At 39.1% G+C, this 21,044-nt stretch overlaps 1 protein-coding gene across 3 annotated transcripts in view; it reads right to left on the bottom strand.

The window, feature by feature from the left end:
* The window catches only part of gli3 (GLI family zinc finger 3), a 199,006-nt gene that overhangs the window by 158,992 nt on the left and 18,970 nt on the right, over nucleotides 1-21,044 (bottom strand). For 2 of the 3 annotated variants that reach the window (XM_017453559.3, XM_047150215.2), the window contains exon 2: nucleotides 667-844. In XM_017453559.3, the coding sequence (XP_017309048.1) occupies nucleotides 667-802 (136 nt within the window). In that variant the 5' untranslated portion in view covers nucleotides 803-844. Of the gene's footprint in view, nucleotides 1-666; nucleotides 851-21,044 lie in introns of all 3 variants that reach the window. The other variant, XM_053674956.1, reaches the window with a different exon arrangement.

Genomic DNA, 21,044 nt, shown 5'->3' with positions numbered 1-21,044 from the left:
GTTCTCAGACAATGAGTTCTGGAGATGTTTCTGAGCCCATGCAGTGATTTCCATTACAGAAGCATGCCTGATTTTAATGCAGTGCCGTCTGAGGCATACAATATTGATTTTTACCCTTGTCCCTTGCTCACAGAAATTTCTCCAGATTCTCAGAATCTTTTGATGATGATATCTACTGTAGATGATGAGATATTCATAGCCTTCACAATTTTATGTTGAGGAACATTATTCTGAAATTGTATGACAAATTGTAGGCCCAGTTTTTTGCAGATTGGTGAACTCCTGCCCATCTTTATTTCTGAAAGACTCTGCCTCTCTAAGATGCTCTTTTTATACCCAAACAGGCTAACCTGTTGCCAATTAATCTCCAGCTGTTACTTTTCCACCCTTTCATTGAACCCGTCCCAACTTTGTTGAGACGTGTTGCAGCCATCAAATTCAAAATTACCTTAAAATGGAAAATGGTATATTTCCTCAGTTTAAACATTTGATATGTTTGATATGTTCTATTGTGAATAACAAATGGGATTTTGAGATTTGCAAATCATTGCATTCTGTTTTTATTTACATTTATTTGCATACACAACGTCGCAACTTTTTTGGAATTGGGGTTGTATTTGAAACATGTCAGATGATCGTTTGAGATTATGATCAGGCTTTCAGTACCGTTGGATGTAGTGCTGGAAGCCACAGCCTTCTCGCTGATCTCAGTTCGGGTCAAGGAGGATCTCTTGGTTGCCACGATGGTCTCTGCCCTCTTTTTCTTCTCTGCTGTGGAACTGGCCTGGGACTGTGTTTCCATGGTGACTGCACATTCCTTAGTGCCACATCTAAGCTGAGACACCTGCAACTTCCACCACAGAAAATAACAGAGGTAAGTGTGGTGTGTCAAAAATGTTGATACTGCTCTTGCTATGGAAATATTATCATCAAAGCTAACTGGTAAGGTCAAGAATAGCAAGCAAAAGAACCTTCGAGACATTCAGGATTTTTAACCCAAGAACCAAGGTTTGAGGTTTCATGACTAGTTGCATACTTGAAGGAGGGAGTATGTTTTCAGAAGATGAGAAACTCACACCCATCTAAAATGAAGGTTTGTTTGAATCTCCTTCTGGGAATATCACAATGCTCAGGCCATTTTCTCTTTTCATAGTAAGCTTTGTGTTAGTTAAAGCTCTTTTTGGGGGGTTTATTTGGGTTTAGTCAAGACAAGCTCTGACTGTAGCTTTGGTATCAAAAGAAAAGAAGAACCTCTCGAACAGTGTTTCAGGTCTGCTAGCTGGTGAAAATATAGCCAAAAACCTTCCCAGGAATGAATCAAATCCAATCAAAAACATATTATTATTCCATTCTTTTACTCATATCAACATGTATAATTAAAATAAACACTTAATTATGTAGAACAACCTAACTGCCAGCAAACAAAGTAAATAAATAAACATTTAAAAATATATATATATGTTTTGGGATTTCAAATAACAAAAAATGAAACTGATGAAATGATGCTTGCTAGGCCAAACCAGTAATCGATTTCAAGTCCAGATGGAGAACACAGGCATGTGCACAAGCACTGACAGCCTGTCGGAAAAAACAAAGAAAGATCAGATGGTTAGAGCCCCAAAGTCAGCTCTTTTTCTTTTACATCACACTATCCAGCAGTTTCTGCCCGTCCAGTGAAGGAGAAAGAAGCAAAAGAGGGCAAGAGGGAAAGTGAAAGCACTGAGTCCTTTATGCCTGTTATTGACTGGCCTCTGACACTTGGGTGCATTGGTTCTGCATGTCTGTGAGTGTTTGAATCCCCCCTTTCCCCAATCATCAATCCCTAGGCCAACCAGAAAGAGCAGAAAAAAGGCAAAGAAGCTAAGATCAGAAAATGAGACAGGTGAGAAGTAAAAGAGGCACGTGTAAAAAAGGCTGAAAAAGGACATGAAAATAGAAAGCAAATATTTACATGCCTATCTTGCCAAGCACAACTAATGCACCAATCAAGACCACTAGTCCTTTTCCCCCATATCAATGCCTTGACTTGACTGCTGCCACCTAGTACCTGTTTCTATTGGCCCTTGTTCTCTGCCTTCAGTACTTCACCCCATTTGACACTTTATTATACATTTCTGTTGCGCCTAAGCTTGGGAAGAAAGAACAGGTGTACTTAAGAATGTGAAGTTCAACAATATAGACTGTTCATTAAGGACTGCATAATATCAAGTGAGAAGAACAGAGATGAGCTTATAACTCTTAAGTAACTTCCAGAAAACAATAGCCTTTTGTTCATATACCAGTAAGTTCTTCACAATAGAATGCATTCAAAGCCTCTGACCAGTGCCAAAATAAATATAAAATTTCATATTAGATTTCATTCCTAACTTTGATGAAGTCCCACACCCAATTAGCTGTGAGAGAGAAAGAGTGTTCTCTTCATGTGGGCTTGTCTATAATCCTCACTCAGAGAAAGAGAGGCGATTAACCAGGTTTAAAATACCACAATTCAGACTGCTCCCAAGGAAAAAAGATTCTTATTTTAAGCACATTAGGCAAATCAATTTAACATAAATTATACGCTCCAGTGAGCAAGTTGAAAGTCAGTGGCAAATGAAACATCAAAGTCAAACAACAGAATAAACTTTTCTAATAAAAAATATTGTTTTTTCTTAAGGCATTCATTTTCACCATAACATTTTGTTTCCGAAATATGTGTGGCAGCATGCAAAAACCCTTCACAAGGTCAAATTTGTCCATTTTCTATGTTATATAGTTCTGAAAACCACAGACTTTCCTGAACTGAAACTGATTTCTCTTTTGCATGTATCTGGTAGCACCCGGTGTTCCCGAGGCGTTGGATCTACTTCAACACCACTAAAGAGAAGCCACTGACCACTACATTTATAATCTAATCTACTAGTAGAAAAACACCAATGGCAAATTTTAGAGATTATAATTTACAATGTGAAATGAGGTCTCACTCTGATTATTAGCATCACCCACATCTGTCTCCGTTTCATCACGTGAGGCAAAATTCACTTGCGTTTGTGGCACACCTGAGCCTCGGTTCACTCAGTTCACTCTATTCACGCTAACATCAGTAGGGGGGAATCACTTATTCATCCACTAATTTCTGCTCTGTTGGGTCGATTTCATGCAATTAATGTCTTTTTAAGGCAAATAAAGAGGTGTATGTAGTATGACAACCATTTTTATATCATGAAGACACTCCTATCTCCGGTTTATAGTGAGATTGCTGATCCCATTTGAATTACTACAGCCGTCCTCTGTCAACATTACTTAACAAACATACCTCCAGAAATCTTATCCAACAGAAAGAACAACAATCAAGGAATTTGTTGCCTTTTGTTTTTTGTTTTTATATATATATATATATATAATATATATATAATATATAAAGGATGTCCAAAGAGGTTCTCGTATAAAGATTTATAATAAAAAGTTCCTTTAATTTTCAAAACTGGCTTGTGTTTTTAAATTATTGATTTAAAAATTACTGTGATAACTATGATATTTCAACAGTGAAATTTTCAAGCCATAACATCCCTAGCTGTCCCACTGTGAACTCTTATACTGCATTTTGCATCTTAGTAATTGTTTGAGATAAGTGCAATAGGTTTAGGATTTTGGCTGTACATAATGGTTTTGGGTTTGAGATGACAATTCATTTTACAATGAGCCCCTGTTCTCTGGGCTCCCTTTGGAAAGAGGAGGAGAACAGCATTGCATTCATCACCAGCCTGCTCCCCAAGCCTCTCAACACCAAAGCAGCATGCCACAGAGAGAAAGAAATCCTGAGAACCTGGGAAGAGGACAAATAAACAGGCAGAAGAAAAAGCATGAGAAGGATCAGAAGATAGAAGTGGCCATGTCACCAGTAGGAAACGGAGATACAAAAAATAACCAAACAATTGAACCAAATATTATGGCAAATTCACTGATTTTTTTTTTGTTGTTGTTGCTCTAATTGGGAAGATTCAACACTACCTATTACCCAAATCTTAATCAGTTTAAGGAAATTCTTATAAACATAAAATCATGACATTGTTCTAAATAAGTGGCGGGAAGAGACGGGCCAGAGATAGAGAAGCATCTTACTGAAAGTTTATTGTATAAATGTGTGTGTGTGTGTGTGCGCATGTTGGGGATGCTGCTTTTCATTACAATGCCCATATGAATTTCTTTTTATTACAGTGGAAGGTGTGTTTTTTTTTAAGAATGGGAAGAAACATACAGAATAAAGATTCATTTTTTATTATTTATTGTAGAGCCAGCAAAGATATGTTGCCCTGTGCACAGTGTGCATTCTGCATGAGCTATAAGGAGCATCAGCTCTATAAATAATAACATAATTCTTTTGTGGATTTCAGCCAGTTTGTACAGAATAGTGTGTCTCCAATGCTTATCATGTTGATTAACTTAGCTTGAGGCCACATCACAGGAAAATGAAAAACTACCACTCATGTAAGTGTTCTTTAAAAAATCAGCTGACCTATTTATATCTGTTTAGTACACATTATCTCTTCAATCCAAGTATTTGTATTTCGTTACATCGCTAAGACGTACCATTTATAAACTGTATTAATAATTATATCAATGTAAGACCCTAACAAGAATAGTAAAACAATTGTTCCCTTTCAAAGGGTTAGGGTTAGCTCAACGTTGCATTAGCTTCATGCTGTGGGAAAGCTTGTGTGAAATCACGCCATTGTCAGGTGACGCGGCAATTAAGTGTGTCACGTGATTATAAAAACAGCACCTGTGAACCATGCCGTCAACCTTATTGTCTTCATTGAGACTGTATGTCAGTTGTTTTGTGTGAACGCTTGAAAAAAACCCTCTTAATTTCCTCTCTATTTTTTCAACAAAAAAAAAAAAATCTCTTTACTTTTCTGTCCCCTTACAAAAGAAAAAACAGAAAAGTATGAGTGAGAGAGAATTCAGGAAGTGTGTCAGGTCTTGCTCCCATTTCATCATGGGGGACAGACGGACACATTTTCTGTGTGAAATGACTTGGAGTGGAGCATGCCACAGTGGCCCTTGAGGGGGCTGGCTGCGCACATTGTGAGCGCTTTACAATCAGGCAGCTCTGCTCACAGCTCGCTCTCTTCTCAGCTGAAGGTATTCTCAAAGGGAATCTCGCTGCTGAGACAGCCAGCCGGCTCAGGTCCTGAGAATCTCGTATGGATCTGAAAGAGGAGCTGGAGATGAGTGCTTCTCTATCTCTTGCTCTGTCTTCTGGGTCTGGCTCTCCACCGGATTTTGGAGCTCATGTTGTGACTCCTCCTTCCGTTATGGAAAGCCAAAACAACCTCTCTGACTCAGGGGAGCCAGAGGGGGGAGCCACCAAAAACGGAGAGCAGCTCTCAAGCATATAAAGAGCTGCTTGATTGATTACTAGGGCAGTAGAAAAACTTAATCTAGACTGGCCTGGGGAATAGGAAGTGGCTCGTAGCAGCCAGAATGAGCACTATCTCCCCAGTGAAAATAAATCTCCCTCACACTATAGAAAGGAAGTGCATGATGAAATATCACGCTTCTGGGGAAAACCATACACTAGCCGTGTTTATAACTCCACGACGACAGATTATTCAGCCATTGTGGGAATATTTAGCTATGAGAAAGGTGGAGGAAGCACTTGAGAGCTACCTGTCTCCACTGAAGGAAATTTAGGGGGGCTGGCTTTGCCATGTAAGACCACCTCGGCATTGGGTGGCAAAGCCTATCTGGCAGCGGTTCTACCAAACAGACTTGCTGAGTGAGCTGAACATTGGGAATGGAATTGGGGCCAAGGAAGTAGAGGAGCTTCGCTGCACCATGGATTTGTCTCTCTGTGCGACCAAGCAAATGGCCTGTCATTGATCTGAAAATTATCATAAAGAGCAATCAGTCAAAGAAGACATGAGGCTGTTAGGGCAGTTAGCTCCGAGTACTGCTGTCACAGGGCAACAAAAAGCTGAAGCTTTCCCTCCTACAGAATGTGGAAGAATTAACGTCACTAAAAGACCATCAAGCAGCATGGAAACTACTGCCAAATGTGTCTCCATGGGTTCTGTTCACCATAGAAAAGGGTGACCGGGTCCAGTTCAGAGCTCGTCCCCCCTGGTTCAGAGGTGTGCTTCCCACAGTAGTCAGTATAGAGCAGAGCCTGACGTTATCGCAGGAAGTAAGATCCCTCTTGGAGAAAGGAGCGATGCCTACATGCTCTGAAAATGTGGAGGTATCCCCGGTTTCTAGCCTCGGGTCACACTCTGAGCGTTTTCTTATCACAAGACAGTAAAGACACACGCCTCCCTCACGGGCTGGGGCGTGGTCTTAGACGGCTTTCCAGCTCACGTTCTCTGGAACAGCCCTCATCTGGAGTGGCATATACAGTAGAGGAAAGAAGTATTGGACACGTCTACATTTTTTTCAGTAAATATATTTCCAATGAGGCTATTCAAATGATATTTTCACTGCAAGTAATCTTTGCTGGTTGACCATTCCTGGGGAGGGTAACAATGGTCTTGAATTTCCTCCATTTGTACACAATTTGTCTGACTGCAGATTGGGGGAATCCAAACTCTACAGAGATGGTTTTGTAACCTTTTCCAGCCTGATGAGCATCACCAACTCTTGTTCACATACATTTTCCACTCACAGCTATGTAATATTGGATCACTTACCTCAATAAATCAATGACCAAGTATGATATTTTTGTCTCATTTGTTTAATTGGGATCTCTTTCTCTACTTTTAGGACTTGTGTGAAAATCTGATGATTGGCAAGTTTGGCGCAGACCAAAGACAGCTTTTCAGGAGAAGCACCATTGAGCTAACGCTAAACTCTGTAATTAAAACATTTAATACCAAATCTCTGAGAATTAAAACTGTGTGAGACTAAGTTGCTAGTTCTTAGAATCATGCAGTGCTCGTATATGTGTGTGTGTGTGTGTGTGTGTATGTGTGTGTATATGTATGTGTATATATATATATATGTATATATATATATATATATATATATATATATATATATATATATATATATATATATATATATATATATACACACACACACAGTATCTCACAAAAGTGAGTACACCCCTCACATTTGTGTAAATATTTGATTATATCTTTTCATGTGACAACACTGAAGAAATGACACTGTGCTACAGTGTAAAGTAGTGAGTGTACAGCTTGTGTAACAGTGTAAATTTGCTGTCCCCTCAAAATAACTCAACACACAGCCATTAATGTCTAAACCGCTGGCAACAAAAGTGAGTACACCCCTAAGTGAAAATGTCTAAATTGGGCCTAACCCTAACACTGCCCACATTAAATGACGAATTCAATTAACTTTCCTGATATGTATTTTTGCCATCAGTGCGGTTGCCAAAAAACCTAAACTTCTACTGTGCTCCTAAAATTTTGATTTTACTTTTAGGTTTTTGTAATTAGAAAAAAATGTAAGCATATTATCTCCTGTGTAGTTAATTTCTGTAAAACTAAAATATACTTTCATTTTCAGCAGCAGGACCAAAGACAGGCTCCACAGCAGCAACAACATGGAGACAGTGATGAAGGATCAGTTCTGCCTTTTGAAGAATGAGGCTTTTTTTATTATTATTTTGGTTACATTCATTTATATGCTTAATTATTTAAGAATTTATAATATTTATGAAGGTTTTTTTTTGTTCTGCATTTATTTATTTCATGTATTGATTTAGCTTAATGGTTCTATCTTAGTACATTCAGGAAAAAAAATGACAAAATGCTGATGAATAAATGCTATAAATGTGTTGCTGATTGTTGCTTGATGTTACTTGAGGCACAGGTGTCTTATGAGTACATTTTGAGATGATGGGTCGAATAGAAATTCCACAACAAATACCATTATAACTACATTGTTTTAATTGCTTCCATCAAAACTAATACAATTTCTATTAAAAACATTTTAATTTGAAGGCAGTGAATGAAAGTCAGTCCTATATGGGTTTCAAAGTAAACAAATTCACTTGCTGTCCATAAAGCAATGGCTCGAGAATCTGGAACGTTATTTGGTATGTTGCTGTGACTAATATGGTCTGATCCGGTTACTTCTTTACAATGTACCAGTCTAGTCACTGAGATGTACTCGCCACGTACAACTATAACGTCTCCATGACGAATACGGGAATCACAAAGTTACGTCGCTGGAACGTAAATTGGTTATATCGTCACAATGAATATGGGCCGATCATGTCACGTCTTCACAACATAACTGTGTTAGCTGGATACAATATAATAATAATGCGTACATGGGTCTCCTTCAGCACTCGCATTGTGGCAATGGAAAACCTCTAGCGAACACAGGCTTCCTCTGCTTATTAGTACGTACTAATGCTTGCCTGTTTGTTCAGCTTTGGTCTGGATGGAGGGGGTAGGGGTAGTGGTGGGGTGTTGAAGCCAAGAAACATAAAGCAAGATTCTATGAGGGGTTTTACATTTAGAGTTTGCAACCACATTCCTGCAAGCATTTTTGCACATTTTATTTCTCTTTAAGAAAATGCATGTAGGGTCTCAGTGATACTTAACAGTGATAGTTGTTTTATTAAGCCTGATTGGAATACACTTTTTTCAGATTCAGTTGACATTCAACCTGCAATCTAAGAAACGTCTGGTCACAGGAGAAGGTATAGCCTATTGCGTATGCATGCATCTTGCTCTCAATTGAAGTTTGTGTGACAGACGTTGACTCTGAAAGTCCAAAGGGTGGCATAGAACTGTGTGTGTGTGTGTGTGTGTGTGTGTGTGTTCCACTGTGTGAAGACACCCTAGGGAGGTGATGAGTGAAGCAGGAATTCCTTTCCTGATTCATTCTCTCTCTCTCTGTCTCTCTCTCTCTCACACACACACATACACACACACACACACACACACACACACACAAAATGACTAAGATCAAACACTGGGCTGTGGTTGGCTAGGTCTTTTAAAAAATATCCTCATCATCTCTGAAATTTAAATACAAGTCCTTTGCAATATTCTGGTTTGCATCCAAATAAAAAAATTTTTTTTCTACTGCTAAATTGTGAAGCTATTAGAAGATTACTGTTCACAGTTCCACAGCAGATAATTCCTAAATTATTAAGCATGTTGTCAGAGATTATTTTTCATAGTGCTAGTGTCATAACAGACTTAAGGGGTAACCAAAATTTGAATCAACACTACCAGAGTGAACACACAAGTGTAAACTCCAAAAGGATCCATACAAATCGCATACATATTCTATACACAAGCAACTAGATTCAAAACCATAATATATAATGTTATGATTGTGCTGCCTGGTTGTTCAGTGGTTAACTGGCCACCACTTAATTGTCTAGAAACACTGTTGTAAATATGGGCATTAAAACTCCTTAAAAAACAAAGTACACTGTTCCTCAATTCCTGAAAATAATCACATGCGGTGTAAACATGCACAATAACCAAAATTCCAAGCACCCCCAAACACAGATATTGGCTCACTTATCCAATCAAGGAAATGAAGCATCAAAACCCTATTAACCATGTCAGTGCAGAATCAGGGGCAAATTACCCATCCCAGAGCTTCAGGACGATTCATCAAGTCAAAGCCTCTGGAGGAGTCATAATGTTTACTTAAAGACAGCCCACTTCCCCCACTGGCATGCTTTATTGACTCTTATTAATTCCTGTACAGACCCCAGTGGCTTTGCCATTTACAGCTTATTATAGGGCAGAAATGAGACTAGAAATCATTGTGCACTGCAGAGCCTCATCTCAAAACAAACGAAAAGGAGTAATAATTACAAAATTAAGTAGAAACTTAATCTTTAAAAATAATAAGCACTTAAGATGAACAAAGAGAAGAAATGGAAGGTCAAGCAGTGGTCAAAGAGGAGGAAAAATATTGTTTTAGGGTAAACATCGTTTGGACAGATAGGATACATGGATAAAAAGAGAGGAAATGATGACTGTCATTTTAGGAGTTTAGGGCAGATGAAGTTATCAGGAGTTGGATGCCATCCACAGAGAGAAAGGAGTAGGAGTGTAGAAAGGAGAGAAGGAGAGGTGAACACAATTACTTTTATAGCCAACTTCCTGTCTGATGTGGAAACACTTCCAAGAATTGAGTCTGTTGAGTCATACATTCCAAAGGCATTTTAACATTTTCATTCAACCCGCACTCTTCTGCTCTGTTCATTTTTTGATCCTGCTTTTCATTAATTCATTTATCAGGTGGGCTCTGAGTCATTGCAAAATCTCCCTGCAGAAAAGTTTCCAGGAGAAAATGGAGTAGTACTTTTGTTGAACTGAAGCTGGCTAGGTTAAGTGATTGAGATTTAGTTAATATAAGGGAAGAAATGCTAAAACTTTCTACATGTAGATAACACACCTCCGCTGCAGTATGACAAAGTAGCAAACAGAGTGTTTTTTAGATTGAATTATATGAAAATTATTTGAAACATGTTTACTTGAAAATGTACTGATCCAAACTTGTAAATTTTACATAATGCGATGTGGAAAAGTATTTGCCTCATTCTAATTTCTTCTGTTTTTGTGTATCTCATACTAAATTAGAGCTGCAACAACTAATCGATAAAATTGATAATAATCGATTATGAAAATCGTTGTCAACGAATCTCATTATCGATTAGGTGGTCTGCGTGCAGCATGGGGGAGATTTACTCATTACATTCTCTTCCGAAAACACGTGCCGGAGAGTAAATACTAAAGTTGTGTCCCAAATGACGTACTGTACACTTACACTATGCACTCTGCACTACCCTCTAGTGCAGTGTTTTTCAACCGGGGGTCCGCGGACTAGTGGTCAGTGCTGTAATTGCAGGTGATCCGTAGGAAAGTTTTAAAAATGTTTAAATAATATCATGTATATATTTTTTTGTTAAATGTATAAAAACATATTGAAATGAGATGTTTTAAAATTAATCAATTTGGTTATTCGCAAATATCACGTTAGCTGAGCTGGCGATCGTTCATTGATGTATTTGTTTTAAATTTATTTACAAATGTAATGATAATTTGCAAAAACCTACAAGTGGTAGACAAGTTAAGTGTTGCATTGATGGATAATTCAGAGAGTCAAATTAAATGTCACACCAAGAATAAAATGTAAAAAAAATCTTGAAATGTTTTGATTCAATTTTAATGTTAATATTATTAATATTAAATATTAATAAAATAAAGCAACATATATAGAAATGACTGTTAAATATATAGCCTATAATTGTTGTGGAGTGAGGGGGTCCTTGTGGATTGTTCGAAATATACTAGGGGTCCAAAGCTCACAAAAGGTTGAGAACCACTGGTCTAGTGTATGTATTTTAGAAAGGTAATATCATCTCAAATGGAACATATTAGTTTTTTACTAACCTGAAAGTTTGACCCATCCAATTAACCGAGTAACCGAAAAAATAATTGGCCGACCAATCGATTATGAAAATAATCATTAGTTGCAGCCCTACACCAAATTGTTTCAGAAATTACAAAAAGTCTAAAAGACTAAACAAAGGCAACCTGAGGAATGATACCTTAAATGATAGTTATTTACTGAAGCAAAAAAAGTTATCCAATACCAATTGGGCCTATGGGAAAATGTATTTTCCTCCGTAGTTACTAATTCCCCAAATCTATGAAACTGCATTCAAAATGGGGTTCAGCTGGACTAGATGCAACCAGGCCTGATTACTGCAAACTAGGGATGTCAAGAGAAACCGATACTTCGGTACCAAAATTCTTAAAACGTGATGGTACATGTTTTTCTGCAGTAGCATAGGTACCAATGTTAATGAGGGTACCGGGGTTACAATTCTTCCGGAACTAAAGGGAGCAGCAAATACGCGCAAGTGTTTTAGTAATACTGTTAGTAACACTTTGTGGACTAAAGTGTTTAGTCCACAAGTGGTAAAGAAGAAGAAGAATGCCTACAAGCACACGGGAAAAACTACAGGAGTTTAGCTCTGCCCTGACTCGTTCAGAGGAATGGTATGGAATATGGAAATACTTCACATTCGAGGCGGATGACAACAAACATAACTGATGCTCTGAAGCCGGTGTGCAACCAATGCTATCGTTCATTTCAAACAAAGCGAGGAAACACCCGGAATTTGGTGAAGCACCTTAAAGACGGGCCCTATATTATGTTTGTTTGAGGCAGCTGCATTGTGGCCGTGAAACCAGCTAACGTTATGCTCCATGTAATGTTTGCAATAGCCAGTTATTTGTCAACGATGCTAATGCATTGCAATGTTATAAACTACCTCCTAATGGACCAGCATGCATTGCCATTCAGCCCGTGTCCTGTCAGCAACATGTAGCCTAATGTCACTAATAATTATTCACATGTTCATGCTTTTAATAAATATTTTTGTCCTGCCACCAGATCAGTGAATTTAAACTAATGCTTGCATTCAAAGTATAAGGTGTGTGTGCGTGCGTGCGTTTAGGTGTGCACCTCCACTGTAGCCTCCACTCATTGTCAGACAGCGTTTGATAACTAAAATATCTCTCTTTTTTGCCAGTATCAGCCAGCAGAGCATGTCCTCCAAGAGAATTTTTAATTGAATTTTTTTTATACCACACTGTGGTATCGACTTTGGTATCGAGTATCGTGTACTTTTGGTGGTATCGGTACCGACTACTAGATTTTTGGTATCGTGACATCCCTACTGCAAACCCTGTTCAATCAAATCAACAGTTAAATAAAACTTTCAACAACCCAGTAACACACTATGCCAAAATTGAAAGAAATTCCAGAAATGATGAGGAAGAATGTGATTGAAATAAATCAGTCTTGGTTAAAAAGCTATTTCAAAGGCCCTGGGATTCCAAAGAACCACAGTGAGAGCCGTTATGTCCAAATGGAAAAACTCGGCACAATAGTGAACCTTCCCAGAAGTGGCCAACTTTCCAAAGCCATTCCTCCAAGAGCACAGCAACTACTCATCCAACAAGTCACACAAGAACCAAGGACAACAAAGGAACTACAAGCCTCTCTTGCATCAATAAAGGTCAATGTTCATGACTCCAGTATCAGACAGACACTTGGCAAAAATGGCATCCATGGAAGAGTGACAAGGTAAAAACCACTGCTAAGACAGAACATTAAAGCTCATCTGAATTTTGCCAAAACACACCTTGATGATCCTCAAACCTTTTGGGAGAATGTTCTGTGTATGGATAAGTCAAATATTGATGAGAGTTGTAGTAGTATGACCGTGAAAAAGAAAAAGGGAGAGAAATAGAGTAAGAGAGAGATTTGGATCAAACATCAGAGAGGCAGGCACAGAGGACCATTGGAAGGTTCCAACATCTCTCCACTCACAAGCTGAGATATCTTTCATACACAAACCCACTGACACAAAGAAACTTGCACCAGTCAGAATGGAGACTCTCACTCACTTTCTATTCCCCTACACATGAGACACGCACATGATTCAACAGCTCCTCATCCTCATTATCATCCTCATCATCATCCTCATCCTCATCATCCCTACAGGGACCTACACAAATACACACTGGCAAACACATGACACACGCATATGCAACAAACAAACACAGAAGAACCTACAGACAGAAGAGGGTACTTACATTATACAACCCCAATTCCAAAAAAAATTGGGACAATATATAAAATGCTAATAAAAACAAAGAGAAATGATTTATAAATGTACTTTGACTTGTATTTAAACAAAAAAAATGTATAAAGACAAGGTATTTGATGTTTTACCTAATCAACTGCATAGTTTTTAGGAATATAAATGTTTATTTTGAAATTGATGCATGCAACACATTCCAAAAAAGTTGGGAAAGGGGCAATTTAGAACTAATAGCGCTAGGAGAAGTTGAAATAATTTGATGTGAAACAGGTGAGGCAATCGTCTAATCATAGGATATAAGGAGCCTCCAAAAAAGGCCTAGTCCTTCAAGAACAAGGATGGGTCGAGGCTCACCGATCTGCCAAGAGATGCATCAGTGAATACAACACTTTGAGAACAACATTCCCCAAAGACAAATCTATAGGATTTTGGGCACTTCACCTTCTACAGTGCACAATATAATTAAAAGATTCAAGGAATCTGGTCAAATCTCGGTGTGTGAAGGGCAAGACCAAAAACCGCTTCTGAATGTGTGTGCTCAATCACTCGGACATCACTGTTTTAAGAACGGTCAAGAGTCTGTAATGGATATCCTGACATGGGCTCAGGAATACTTTGGTAAACCTTTGTCAGTCAACACCATTTGCCGCTGCATCCATAGATGGAAGTTTTAAGGCTTTATTTTGAAAGCAGAAGCCATACATCAACACTGTCCAGAAGCACCGCCGACTTCTCTGGGCTCAGTTCCACAGTTGAACGTGTTTTGTGGTCCGACAAGTCGACATTTCAATTAGTTTTTGGACAAAACAGCCGTCATGTTCTCCAGCCCAAAGACGAAAAGGACCATCTAAGCTGTTATCAGAGTCAGGTCAAAAAGCCAGTGTCTGTCATGGTATGGGGGTGTGTCAGTACCCATGGCATGGGTAATTGCACATCTGTGAGGGCAGCATTAATGCAGAAAGATATGTGCACATTTTGGAGCAGCATATGCTGCCATCCAGACCAGGACAACGCCAAACCACATTCTGCCCGTGTTACAAGCACATGGTTGCGTAAGCATAGGATGTGGGTGCTAGCATGGTCTGCCTACAGTCCTGACCTGTCTCCGTTTGAGAATATCTGGCACAGTATGAAGTGCAAAATAAGGCAACAAAGGCCCTGTACAGTTGCTCAGCTGAAGAAATGCATAATGGATGAAGGGGGGGCGCATTCCGCTTGCTAAACTTGACCAACTGGAGTCTTCAGTGCCCAAATGCTTAATAAGTGTTCTTAAAAGAAAAGATGATGTTACACAGTGGTAAACAGTCAATTGTCCCAACATTTTTGGAATGTGTTGCAGTCATCAGATTTGAAATGAGTGTATATTTTCAAAACAAAATTAAATTCACAAAGTAAAACATCAAGTTGTGTGTTAATGTGTTTTGAATATAGTACAGGGTGAATTTAATTTTCAAATAACTGTTTTTTTTTGCATTTTCCATCATGTCCCAACTTTTTCGGAATTGGGGTTATAATACAGAGAAGTATATACACAGTATATATGTATACTGGAGACAGTGTTAGGATCCATGTGCAGGAAGTTTTATTGAAAATATACAAAAACAATCCAAATCGGCAGGCAATGAGAGACAGTTGAGGTGCAGGCAGATAAAGTTCTGTAATCAACAGACAGTCCAACCAGGCACACAAAACAAAGGATAATCCAAAGAATTAGTAAGTCAGTACCCACTGAAGAGACAGTGGATAGCGATATTTGATGGTGACTGAGTTCAATCCTCAGTAATCAATGAATGGGAGTAGTCCTCCTGCTGCTGCAGGAGAGGTGGATGAATGAATGAAGCTGGACGCCAGAGCTTCTTCAATGTAGGTGTCCATGGCTAATGTTTCAGGTTAAGATAACGGATATACCTTACTCGTAGGTGGAGCTGTGTTGGGTAACAGTTCAACAGCGCACTCCCAGGGATGATGAGATGGAAGTTGATTGGCTTTAGTCTTACTGAACACTTCAGTAAACTCCTCATACTCAGCAGGGAGCTTGGCTTCAGCTTGGACATTGGGGCTTTCTATGCTGGTGGTCATACATGGTAGGTCAACACTGATATGAAGACAATGATTTGACCACTGTATGACCTCACCTTGGTTCCAGGAGATTGATGGATCGCAAATCGCCAACCATGGGTGCCCCAAGATGACAGCATGTTCAGGAGAGTTAATCACAGAGAGAGGTGTTCAACATGAAATACTCCAATCTTAAGTGTTAATGGAACAGTCACTTGTGTTATACCAGAACCGATGGGAGCGCTGTTGACAGTGGTGAAATGGGTGGCAGGGATGCATTTTGTTGTGGGTATTTTGAGTTCCTGTACCAGATCTTGGTGAATGAGATTGACTGCAGCTCCAGAATCCACTAATGCTGTAACATTTGTGGTTCTCATTAATGGAAATTTCTATGGGCAAAGTAAAACTGTGATGAGTGGAGGAAACATTTGTGGTACTCACTTTTAGCTCTGATTCTGGTGGGTTAGATTTCTTATGTGGACAGCAAGCACTGAGGTGGTCTGGTTTACCAAAGTAGTAGCATAATTTTTCTATTTAGCAGTGCTGGTATTCCTCCATGGAGACCCAAGCATATGCAATCTGCATGGGTTCAGGTAAGTCCAGGAATGTGTGCGATGGTGTTGAAGCTGATGGCTGTGGGTTGGTGCGAGTCCTGGGTCATGGACCATTTCGGAGCAGTTTGTCCATCATGATTGCCATGGCGATAAACTCAGGAGGTTGGATTCCCTCCCCCTTGCATGCAAGTTCTGTCTTGATTTCGTGGTTCAGGCACTCAGGGAAAACAGTCTTTAGTGCCACATCATTCAACCCGCTTTGAGTCCTTAGCATCCTAAACTGGATTGTGTAATCCGCTGCTGATCACTGGCCCTGGCGTAAATGCAGCAGCTGGATAGAAATTTCCTGACACCCCACTGGATATTCAAACACCTAACGGATCTGTTGAGTGAAGTAACCAAACAAGGTTTGGGTGGTAGGGTCTTTATCCCAGACAGCGGAGGCCCAGTCGAGTACTTTTCATGGTAGGCCGTGACATCATGAAAACACACTTTTTGGCTTCTTGACTAAACGATTAGATTTCGCTGGAGAAATAAATCATACACTGACACAACAAGCACCGGCATTTGTCAGCAGACCCATCGAATTTTTCAGGAAGTCCAAAGCTTACCGTTAAAGCTGGATGAGCCAACAGAGAGCACACGTAGTGGGTTAAATGTTCGTTAGCAGCTCATAGGTCGCACAACTGGTCTTCATAGCCCTTTAGCACGTTGCTTTGGTGTGCAAATGCAGCCTGGACTTGGGTAACTTCCGCTGGATCTGCGGTAGGTGAATTATTCTATGACGAACAGGCCATGGAGATGGTGTTAGGATCCATGTGCAGGAAGTATTATTAAAATACACAAACAATCCAAATCAGCAGGCAGTGAAACATAGTCGAGGTACAGGCAGATAAAGTTCTGTAACCAAAAGACAGTCCAACCAGGCAAACAAAACAAAGAATAATCCAAAGAATCTGTAACTCCAAAAAAACAGGCAAAGGTCATAACATGAAGCAAATACAGCAGGCAATGGAAAATGGCTCAGTAATGCAGATGAACTAACAATAATTCACAAAGGTGAGGTGGAAATGGCATGTTTATATATACAGCAAACAGGAAGTGAGTGTGAGGCACATGTCTCTGTTTAGTATTCAGGTGAGGACTCTCGCTGGTGGGTGGATGAATGTGGAGCAGCCTCATTCATTATATATATATATATATATATATATATATATATATATATATATATATATATATATACACACACACACACACACACACACACACATATATATATATATATATATATATATATATATATATATAATATATGTGTGTGTGTGTGTGTGTGTGTGTGTGTATATATATATGTATATATATATATATATATACACACACACACACACACACACACATATATATATGTGTGTGTGTGTGTGTGTGTGTGTGTATATATATATATATATATATATATATATACACACACACACACACACACATATATATATATATATATATATATATATATATATATATATATATATTATATATATAATGTACACACACACAGCAATCTTAGGCTCTATTCAAAGAGGATTATGTCTTTTATGAGGAAAGGGTTAATGCAATTAATATTTGCCATGTCAGTCTAATACTTACAACAAAATGACTTTCTCCTTATCATCCTGAGATCATGAGTTTGACAATACTCCCTCCCCTGCCACTCACAGTGACACTAGCTAATTGTGAGCATCTGTGAGCAATGTGTGAGTAAGCCGAGTCTGTGACACAGCATGAGCAGGAGTTTGAAAAGATATAGAGGAAGAGGAAGCACATGTTAGCCCTCACCCTCCCTGGTTGTATGTACAGTATCTCACTGTACAGTATCTCACAAAAGTGAGTACACCCCTCACATTTGTGTAAATATTTGATTATACCTTTTCATGTGAAACACTGAAGAAATGACACTTTGCTACAATGTAAAGTAGTGAGTGTACAGCTTGTGTAACAGTGTAAATTTGCTGTCCCCTCAAAATACCTCAACACACAGGCATTAATGTCTAAACCACTGGCAACAAAAGGGAGTACACCCCTAAGTGAAAATGTCCAAATTGGTCCCAAAGTGTCAATATTTTGTGTGGCCACTATTATTTTCCAGCACTTCCTTAACCCTCTTGGGCATCACCAGAGCTTCACAGGTTGCCATTGGAGTCCTCTTCCACTCCTCCCATGACGACATCACAGAGCTGGTGGATGTTAGAGACCTTGTGCTCCTCCACCTTCCATTTAGGGATGCCCCACAGATGCTCAATAGGGTTTAGGTCTGGAGACATGCTTGGCCAGTCCATCACCTTCACCCTCAGCTTCTTTAGCAAGGCAGTGGTCGTCTTGGAGGTGTGTTTGGGGTCGTTATCATGCTGGAATACTGCCCTGTGGCCCAGTCTCTGAAGGGAGGGGATCATGCTCTGCTTCAGTATGTCACAGTAATGTTGGCATTCATGGTTCCCTCAGTGAACTGTAGCTCCCCAGTGCCGGCAGCACTCATGCAGCCCCAGACCATGACACTCCCACCACCATGCTTGACTGTAGGACAGAAACACTTGTCCTTGTACTGGTTGCCGCCACACACGCTTGACACCATCTGAACCAAATTAGTTTATCCTGGTCTCATCAGACCACAGGGCATGGTTCCAGTAATCCATGTCCTTAGTCTGCTTGTCTTCAGCAAACTGTTTGCGGGCTTTCTTGTGCATCATCTTTAGAAGAGGCTTTCTTCTGGGGCGACAGCCATGCAGACCAATTTGATGCAGTGTGCGGCGTATGGTCTGAGCACTGACAGGCTGACCCCCCACCCCTTCAACCTCTGCAGCAATGCTGGCAGCACTCATACGTCTATTTCCCAAAAACAACCTCTGGATATGACGCTGAGCACGTGCACACAACTTCTTTGGTCGACCATGGCGAGGCCTGTTCTGAGTGGAACCTGTCCTGTTAAACCGCTGTATGGTCTTGGCCACCGTGCTGCAGCTCAGTGTCAGGGTCTTGGCAATCTTCTTATAGCCTAGGCCATCTTTATGTAGAGCAACAATTCTTTTTTTCAGATCCTCAGAGAGTTCTTTGCCATAAGGTGCCATTTTGAACTTCCAGTGATCAGTATGAGGGAGTGTGAGAGCGATGACACCAAATTTAATACACCCATTCACACCTGAGACCTTGTAACACTAACAAATCACATGACACCGGGGAGGGAAATTGGCTAATTGGGCCCAAATTGGACATTTTCACTTAGGGGTGTACTAACTTTTGTTGCCAGTGGTTTAGACATTAATGGCTGTGTGTTGAGTTATTTTGAGGGGACAGTAAATTTACACTGTTACACAAGCTGTACACTCACTACTTTACATTGTAACAAAGTGTCATTTCTCCAGTGTTGTCACATTAAAAGATATAATCAAATATTTACAAAAATGTGAGGGGTGTACTCATTTTTGTGAGATACTGTATGTATGACAGGGGAGAACTAAGTGGTGGGCAAGAGCAAATTATGGAGAAAATGGCCATAATGGAAAAAAAAAAAAAGAAAGGAACAGACATTTACAGTAGTCCAAACATCTGGGGCAAACTATTAGTTTTAGTATTAGCACACTGAACTACACAGTACATTGAACCACAGAGACTATTTTAAATATTTGCTTTCTTAACGATGAGCCCATTTTTGGTGGATTGTGAATTGTTTTCTTTTATTTCATTTAATATTTATTGCTGTCTCCTTATTTATTATATTTTTTTCATCCAGCAGAAACCCTGTGTTATTTTTTTCACCTCAATGACTTAAATATATATTTATAATAATAATAATAATAATAATAATACACTTTATTCATAGGCGCCCTTCATCGCACTCAAGGACACATTACAAGCAATAAAACACATAAAACATAAAATGACAGGAGGACATCAGTTTGGCCAAAAAACACTAAACAATAAAAAGATACAAAGACATAGTCACCGGAAAGCTTGTCTTAAAAGCTGTGTTTTGAGCTGAGATTTAAAAACAGAAATAGGTTCACAGTTTCAGATATCCTGTGGAAGCAGGTTCCATAATTGAGGGGCTGCATAGCTAAAAGCTTGAGATCACATAGAGGACAAACATATCCAAGGGAGAAATAAAGTAAATGAAGAAGATTATCTAAGAGTATGGGTGGGAGTGTATATGGAAAGAAGATTGGACTTTTTGCATTGCCTTTTAGGTAAGAAGTAAAATCTTAAAATTCAGTGCGTTGTTCAATGCGAGTTCTGAACTAACTGAAGTTTAAGTAAAAGTTTGAGAGGGAGCCCATAGAGAAGAGAATTACAACAATCGATGCGTGATGTGACTAGTGCATGGACCATTATGGCAGTGCTCCTTGTTGAGACAGCTGGACAGAGACGGTTAATGTTATGTATATGGAAGTATGCTATCCGATTAATATTATTAATGTGGGCTTCAAATGACAGAGTATTATCAAAGATAACAGCCAAGCTCTTCACCTGCGTACAGAGGGAGTCTGGGGAATTGTCAATAGACATTATAGACTGTTTGAATTTGCAAGATTATGAGCCAACAATTAAAATTTCAATTTTGCTTTTATTAAGTTTAAGGAAGTTGTTTGAAAACCAAGTTTTAATTTCAGACAGACAATTAGAAAGAGAGGGCAGAGGAAGAACACAAGTTGGCTTAGAAGACGGGTAGAGCTGGGTGTCATCAGCATAATAATAATAGTAATATCATCTCAAATAGAACACTATAATTTTTTTACTATATATACACATATATATTTATTTATTTTTATAGTTAGTTAGTTTCTATT

Source organism: Ictalurus punctatus, chromosome 23 (genome assembly GCF_001660625.3).
Source record: "Ictalurus punctatus breed USDA103 chromosome 23, Coco_2.0, whole genome shotgun sequence".
NCBI classification, from domain to species: Eukaryota; Metazoa; Chordata; class Actinopteri; order Siluriformes; family Ictaluridae; genus Ictalurus; species Ictalurus punctatus.
The sequence above is the reverse complement of the archived record's forward strand: the minus strand, read 5'-3'. Positions and strand labels throughout refer to the sequence as shown.